Source organism: Mesocricetus auratus, unplaced genomic scaffold, assembly GCF_017639785.1.
Source record: "Mesocricetus auratus isolate SY011 unplaced genomic scaffold, BCM_Maur_2.0 Super-Scaffold_100038, whole genome shotgun sequence".
Taxonomy (NCBI): domain Eukaryota; kingdom Metazoa; phylum Chordata; class Mammalia; order Rodentia; family Cricetidae; genus Mesocricetus; species Mesocricetus auratus.
This window is the reverse complement of record NW_024429216.1, coordinates 2047678-2056108: the sequence shown is the minus strand read 5'-3', so window position 1 is coordinate 2056108 and position 8431 is coordinate 2047678. Positions and strand designations below refer to the sequence as shown.

Sequence of the window (8431 nt, the reverse complement as noted above, 5' to 3'; positions counted from 1 at the left end):
CGACAGCCCCCAAAACAATACAGAGAAACCCTGTCTCATTAACACCCCCCAAAAAATCCAACACCGCTTCATGATACAAGTTCTGGAGAGATTGGGGATAACAGGAACATAATTGAACATAATGAAAGCAACATACAGGAAACCAACAGCTAAAATCAAACTAAATGGAGAGAAATGCAATGCAATTCCTCAAAAATCAGGAATATGACAAGGCTGTCTACTCTTTCTATATCTCTTCAATATTGTACTTGAAGATCTATCTAAAGCAATAAGACAACATAAAGAGAACAAGGGGATACAAATTGGAATTGAAGAAGTCAAACTTTCACTATATGCAGATGATTTGAAAGTGACTCAAAAAATTCTACATGGGAACACCTAAAGCTGATAAACACCTTCACCAATGTCAAGATACAAGATTAACTCAAGAAAATCAATAGCCCTATTATACACAGATGACAAATGAGCTGAGAAAGAAATCAGAGAAACATCATCCTTTACAATATCCCCAAACAACATAAAATATCTGGAGATAACACTAAGCAAACAAGTAAAAGATGTGTATAGCAAGAACTTTGAGTATATAATGACATAAATTAAAGAAGATACCACAAAATGGAAAGACCTCCCATCCTCTTGGATAGGTATGATCAACACAGTAAAAATTGAAGTCTTGCCAAAAGCAGACAGATTCAATGCAATTCCCAATTACCATCAAAATACCAGCAAAATTCTTCACAGACTTTGAAAGAACAATAATCAACTTTATATGGAAAAACAAAAGACCCAGGATAGGCAAAACAACCTGCAACATAAAGAAACTTCCAGAGGCATCACCATCCCTGACTTCAGGCTCTATTATTAAGCTATAGTCCTGAAAACAGCTCCATATTGTCACAAAAATATACAGATAGACCAATGGAATCGAGTGGAAAACATTGATGTAAACACAAACACATAGGAACACTTGATTTTTGACAAAGAAGTTAAAATTATACAATGGAAAATGATAGCATTTTCAACAAATGCTACTGGCATAACTGGATATAGGCATGAGACTGCATTTAGATTCATATGTATTACCATGCATAAAACTTAAGTCCAAATTGATCAAAGACCTCAATATAAATCCTGCCACACCTGCATATCTTAGAAGAGAAAGTGGGAAGTACCTTTGAATGAGTTGGTACAGGAGACCACTTCCTGAAAATATCACCAGTAGTACAGATGCTAAGTTTGACAATTAATGGGACCTCCTGAAACTGAGAAGCTTCTGAAAGGTAAAGTACATAGTCAACAAGACAAAAAGGCAGCCCACAGAATGGGAACAGATATTCACTAGCCCCACATTAGACAAGGGGATGATCTCCAAAATTTAAAATGAACTCAAGAAGCAAGTATCCAAAACACAAAAGGAAACAATTAAAAAGTGGGCTACAGAACTAAATAGAGAATTCTCAATTGAGGAGTCTAAAATAGCTGAGAAACACTTGAGAAAGTGCTTGACATCCCTAGCCATAATGGAAATGCAACCCAAAAGAAATCTGAGATGCCATCTCACTGCCATCAGAATGGCTAAAATCAAAAACAGCAATGGCAATGTATGCTGGTAGAATGGGGAACACTCTTCCACTACTGATGGGAGTGCAAACTCATACACCTACTTTGGAAAACAGTATGGAGATTTCTCAGGAAAATGGAAATCAGCCTACCACAAGATCCAGAACTTCCACTCTTAGGCATATATCCAAATGATGCACAACAAGGTCATCTGTTCAACTATGTTCATAACAGATTATTTGTAATAGCCAGAATCTGAAAGCAACCTAGATGCCATTCAAGTGAAGAGTGGATAGAGAAAATGTGGTACATTTACACAATGGAGTAATACTCAGCAGAGAACAAAACAATGGAATCCTTAAATTTGCAGGCAAATGAATGACACTACAAAAAGCCATCCTAAGTGAGGTAACCCAGTCACGAAAAGACAAACACGGTATGTACTCACTCATGTATGGATTTTAGACATGAAACAGGTGATTGCCAGCTTACAATCCCACCACCAGAGAGTCTGGGAAACAAGGAGGACCCTAAGAGAGATATGCATGGTACCTGAGAGAAGGGGAATGGTACAGGATCTCCTGAGAGGAATGGGAACATGAGGAAGGTGAGAGGGACTAGAAGAAAGAGAGAGATCAAAGGGGAGAGGATAAGTGGATATGGGGGAGCAAGAAGTTTGAGTCGAGGGAAGAAAAGAGGGGAGCAGGGTGAGAGATACTGTAAAAGAGAGAGCCACTATAGGTTTGAAGTGAGATTTGGCACTAGTGATATTTCCAGAGATCTACAAGATTAAACCATCTGGCAATCTAATAAGCAGTGGAGAGGCTACCTAAAATGCTCTTCCCTGATAATGTGACTGATGACTAAATTGTGTGTCATCCTATAGCCTCCATCCAGTGGATTATGGAAGCAGATACAGACACCCACAGCTAAACACTGAGCTGAACTACTGGAAACCAGTTGTAGATATGGAGGAGTGATGAGGAAAAGGGTCAATCCCAGGCTGGTGAAACCCACAGAAAGAGCTAACCTGAACAAGGTGGAGCTCATGAATCCCAGACTCATATCTGAGATGCCAGCATGGACTGATCCAGACCCCCTGAACGTGGGTGTCAGTGAGGATGTCTTGGCAATCTTAGGGGCCTCAGAAAACAAATCAATATTTATCCCTGACATCCACATGGACTTTGGAAGCCCACACAACATGGAGGGATGTTCTCTCAAGTGGACACTTCGGGGAGGGCCTACCCCCTTCTGAGAGGATGATATGGCAGACTTACAAGATGTCCCATGAAGGGCCTCACCCTTGATGTAGAGTGGATTTTGGATTGGGTGCAGGGTTGGGTGACTTGGGGGGGAGCTGGGGAGGAGGTGAGTGAGAAGGATCAAGCATGATTCTGATTTAAATTAAATAAAACAGGAAAAAAGAAAACCAAGACACAAGTTCATGTAACTGCAGACACAAGATTTTTTACAAAGTGCCAAATTTATACACTGGAAGTAAGACAAGGTCTTTAGTAAATGGTGCTTTGGACACTGAATATGATTAGTAGAATTCATTGAGACCTTAGTCACTCATCATACACATGCACACACACACACACACACACAGAGAGAGAGGGAGAGAGAGAGACAGAGAGAGAGAGACAGAGACAGAGACAGAGACACAGAGACACAGAGACACAGAGACACAGAGAGTCAGGTACTGAAATTCATTGTAATCCCAAATGCATCAAGAACCTCAATAGAAGACCAAAATCTCTTAAACTAGTTGAGAAACAAGTAGGAAGTCCATTTTGAGATAGAATCACAACTAATGTTTCCTTTTTTCCCTTTTTTAATTTTTTAATTTCATTTTACAATCCAACTACAATTCTCCCTCTCACCACCCTCCCCTTCCTCACTATGTACACAGCAGTGTTTTCCATAATAGCCAGAATATGCCAACAACTTATGGGCCCCTCAACCAAAGAATGGGTAAAGAAAACAAGGTACATTTACACAATGGAGTACTACTCAACTGTTAAAAACAGTGACATTAGGAGATTTGAAATAAAATGGTACTAGGAAAAAATTGTCCTGAGTGAGTTAACCCAGATGAAGATAGGCAACCAAGATATGTACTCATTCATAAGTGGATACTAAATGTACAGTAAAGTATACCATGCTATAATCCATATCCTCAGAGAGGTTAGATAACAAGGAGTGCCCAAAGGAGGATAGGGATCCATGGTTATGTCTGGTAAAGGAAAATGAAATAGATTTCTTGGTTTGACTGGGTGGTGGTGTGGATGGGACATGACAGATTATGTTGGGGGCATAGAATGAAAAAATATCTTGATGGGGGCATTTTGTGGTCAGGTAGAAACCTGGTGCAAAGAAAATTCTCAGGAATGTACAAGGATGGCACAAGCTAAGACAAATAGTGCATAGACAGCCTTAACTGTCCATCTCCTGAAATCACATTGGAAATGCCCACATTTTCAACAGAGAGCCTTCATCCTGTGGCTGAATGAAAAAGATATGGAGACTCACAACCAAGCACTGGGCCTAGCAGAAGAACAAACTTTGAAGGGCAAGATAAATGATTGGGTGATCCACATGGGTCAAGGTCATCTCACAAAAACAACTTGCATGGGAACATAGGAGCTAAAAGCCACTGGACTGAGTGCTAGGAAGACTGCATAGACCTGACTTAGGTTCTCCACAGAGTGTGATGGTTGTATAACTTCATCTACTTGTAGGACTCCTAGTGGTGGAAACAAGACCTGCATATATTGCTTTAATTAATATTTATTTGGAAAGCTATTGCTCATAATGTGTTTCATTGACCAGACTTAATGCAAACAGAGAAAAGTAGTCTTACTTGAACTTGATATGCCATGCTTTGTTGACACCTATGCTTAGGCCTGCCCCTTTGTGAACTGAAACAGATGGAAGAAATAGGAGTGGTGTATAGAGAAAGGTGGGAAGAAGGAATGGGATGAGAAGCAGGAGGGTAAACTGTGGTCGGAGTATAAAATAAATGCATAAATCTAATTAAAAATAATTTTAAAATCCCCAAAGCCCACACACAATGATACACTTCTTCTTAGAGTGTTGTGCCTCATAAACCTTCTGAAACAGTGTCACCAAGTAGGAATAAAGTGTTCAAATTTTAGTGTCATTTTTAAGAATTTTTCATTTAACACCCACAAATGATTACTGGGAAGACCAGATGAAACATTGTTGTCAGGATGGTATGTCAAGGGGCAATCTGTGGCTTTGCTCTGTTATGCAATGGTGTGTGAGAATACTACGATTTCAATATTATATTGAAAATCGTGATGATCCTTGGAGCCACAGACTGGTCGAATGTAGAGAGATAGTGGAAGACTACAGAATATATTAAATCCTGGAATATATCCAAGTTAGATAACATTCTTGATTTATGAGCTTGAGCCCCCACATTAAGTTAACATGACATGATAGTAGGTATTTGGAGTCCAAGAACTCAAGAGGGAGATTCAGAATAAGAAGATCTTCAAGGTCATCCCTGACTCTATAGATTGATCAACACCAGCCTAAGCTACATTTCACCTTATAATATGAGAAATGTCTTAAAAAGGTCTTCCCAAACACCTATATTAAATAAGACACTCACCATTTCCTTTGAGGAACCAGTCAACATAAGTTGTCATTGAATCTGGAATCTTGGCAAAGTTTGACTTACTCCAGAAATAATAACCAGACACAAGAACATCTCTGGGATTTCTGATGACATATATCATCTTAAATGGAAAAAGCATGTACATGAAGGTCAATATGGTCATTCCCCATATTCCAAGTAGCACAAGTTGTATGAAATCTAAATCAAATTTCCAAGAGGTTTCTAAAAACAATTATTTGGGCTATATATAAGTGATTCTTTTGACTACTGTTTTCAATTGACTGCTAGAAAAAATAAGTCATAGTGGGTACAAATTACACAAGCCCTTTGAGCAATGTCCATGACTAAACCATTGGTGGCTGTTCTGGCTGCTTTCCCATGAGTAACTCTGCCTTGGGTGATTTGCTCAAAAGCCATGGGATTTATTTAAAACCAAAACTAGTTAATATACTTTGATGACATCAAAAGTGTAGTATTCACTGTACATGAGTGTTTAAACTCTGCTTGACCTATATATATATAGCTTCCTGAATGTTCTTGTTGATATTTAACTTCATTTCATACATCAGACCAGGATCTCTATGTGGTGCTTGACATTCTGGTACTCTGATGTACTCTGAGGATGGGATACAACAGCATCACCTAGTGCAGGAGAATCCCGGATTCCCTCCCACAGCCTACACAATCAGAGTGCATTTCAGGTAGAGATCTAGGGTTCATATTAGAAGAATAAGTTCAGTGAGCATTTTGTTACTATTTCTCAACCAATGGACACTGACCTTGGCTTTGGAACTGAAGAAAGACCTAGGAAAAAGATGGAAGGGGAGATGGGAGGTGATCAGATGTGGTCCTTCTTTGTTGATTAATATTTTATATCCTAGTTCATATTCTATCCAGGGTGAGCGTTTCCAAATGGGCACAGATTGGACCCACTCTGGATTCCCCTTGGTCTGAATCAAGGACACAATCTCAATCATCCAGTGAGTTCCTGAACAAGAAGGGAAAGATATGATAACTCACTTCAATAGTACTTGCGAAAAGGCTTCAAGTAGAATACATCCCCATACAATTTATAGTGCAGCTACTTTCAAGCACGCAAACATATGGTGTTCACAGGTTCCACATAGTGTAAGTACAAAGTATATTCATGCTCTACATTCCCAATGCTTAAATTGTAAAAAATGAGACTCTATACTTAATAAACTCTACCTGCCTATTGTACATCACTCCATCATGGGCCATCATAATTCTACATTCTGCTGCAGGGAATTCACCTATCTCAGATATTTCTGAGCAGTGCTCCTTTTATTAAATACAATGCTGATAATGTATACCCATGCTGAACTGAATGTATGAGCATTGCTTCACTTTAAGGTAAATAAATTCTGTTGAATCTAGTTACCACACACATTTGTATTTCTCTTTGCATGCTCATTTGCCAAATGGATATTTTTTAGCATCTTACTCTAGGCTTATGACTGAATCTTTTTTGTACTTGACAATCCCCTTGACTTTTCCATGCTTTGAATATTTAAGGTCAGTAATGAGGCAATATATAGTTTACAATTAATAAAGCATGACTTGGGATCAAGTGGTAAATCTAGCCACAATACTTAACCATAGATGTCAGAAAGAGGTGCTATATAACTTTAATCCCAGGACCCAGGAGAAATAGGTAAATGGATCTCTGTTAGACCCAGACTACCCAGTGGCATACTTGAGTGAATCAATCTAACAGAATAACAGAGCTTATAATTTTAAACCCAGCAATATCAAGGTGTATAAGTAAAAAGCAAAGGGTCTCATGAAAGATCCAGTTTCCAGTCAAAAGGAAGACAGAACCTTCATTAAAGCATTGGAAGTGGTAAAAACAACTACCTGGCTGCTTTGCTGTTCTAATCTTCAGCATGAACCCCAATATCTGTCTCTGGGTTTTTATTATGCATGCTACACAGCAATCTCATACTTATCTACTGTTAAGTGCTTCTGCCACCCATCTAAAAGCTCTCCCCAAAACACTCATCATGCCTTTTTTGGTTTCTTGTGTTGTGTGATTCTTTCCATTGCCTAGATACAGTTCATGGTAGTTCTTCCACCTGGCAGAGTCCCCTCCTCCACATATTTTTTATCCACACAATGTATCTTGATGCCATTTCTTTTGTTTATTCTTATTATCCTCCATCTTCCACTCTCTCTTCCACACAGAGACACAATGTCATTTGGTTTTTCTTTGGACCCAATGCCATTGGTTTTTTACCTTATCTTATCCTCCATCAACAGAGACCAGTTTAGACATCTTAGTTTGTGTGTACATGTACTCCCTCACAACTTTCCATGCTCACAAAACGTTTTTTCCATCAGATATAGAGAACACTAAATTTATCACCCAAATGAATGAGAATCAAAGCCTTAACCTTCTTCATACAGCTTAGGAAATCTTTTACTGATATTCCTTACCTGATTTGGGGTAAGTCACTATGATTGTGTCATCATCTCTGAATGGAAACTTATGACGAACTTCTTCAACTATTTGACTCTCTATAGGAGGGAAAGGTATTCCTTCAAACCAAACATAGTCTGACATGGCAAAGACCTCTTTGTGGGTGCTATTAGGAATCCAGGTGTAGCTGACTGTTTAGCTTATAACAAATCTTAAATGGGTGAAATTTATAGTGCAGACAAAAGAAATGATTAACACTCCATGATTTACTGTAAAACTAGCAACTGATAGGGAGAAATAGATTTTGTAACAACCAGTCAAAGGTTGTTGTATTAGGCAATTGTGGACTCATTCAGAGATCATTATATAGCATTTGTGAGCCTGAGTTCATGACCCCAAAATAAAAACTCAGTAGCAAGGACTAGGACATAGAAATAGGGGGGAAATTCAAAACATTTTCTAATGTAATTTAGCTTTCAAAATGGTTTGAATTGTGCATTAAAATTGCAGAGATCACACAAAATTTTAACATGTAATTGTATTATAAAAGTAGTTGTCATTTATGATAAGATCATAGTGCCTTAGGGGCACAGGATGGCTCCTAATCTCACTCTCCCCATTCAGTGCCTCCTTCCCTTGCTAATATTTATGATCCCTTCTCTAGGTTCCACTGATGAGTGTATAAGGTCACACACACACACACACACACACACACACACACACACACACACATCAAAATGAGTCCAGTGAGATCTGTGTGTATGTGAATGTAGAGCCGAGCA

At 38.7% G+C, this 8431-nt stretch overlaps 1 protein-coding gene across 1 annotated transcript in view; it reads right to left on the bottom strand.

Annotated features, from left to right (window-relative positions):
- The window catches only part of LOC121132754 (sulfotransferase 2A1-like), a 103285-nt gene extending 95492 nt beyond the window's left edge, over positions 1-7793 (bottom strand). Inside the window, exons 1-4 of the mRNA XM_040734235.1 lie at positions 7667-7793; positions 5989-6197; positions 5204-5330; positions 4427-4484 (exon numbers count right to left, since the gene is read on the bottom strand). Coding sequence (XP_040590169.1) covers positions 4427-4484; positions 5204-5330; positions 5989-6197; positions 7667-7793 — 521 coding nt within the window. The remainder of the gene's footprint in view (positions 1-4426; positions 4485-5203; positions 5331-5988; positions 6198-7666) is intronic.
- Between the last annotated feature and the right edge of the window lie 638 nt (positions 7794-8431).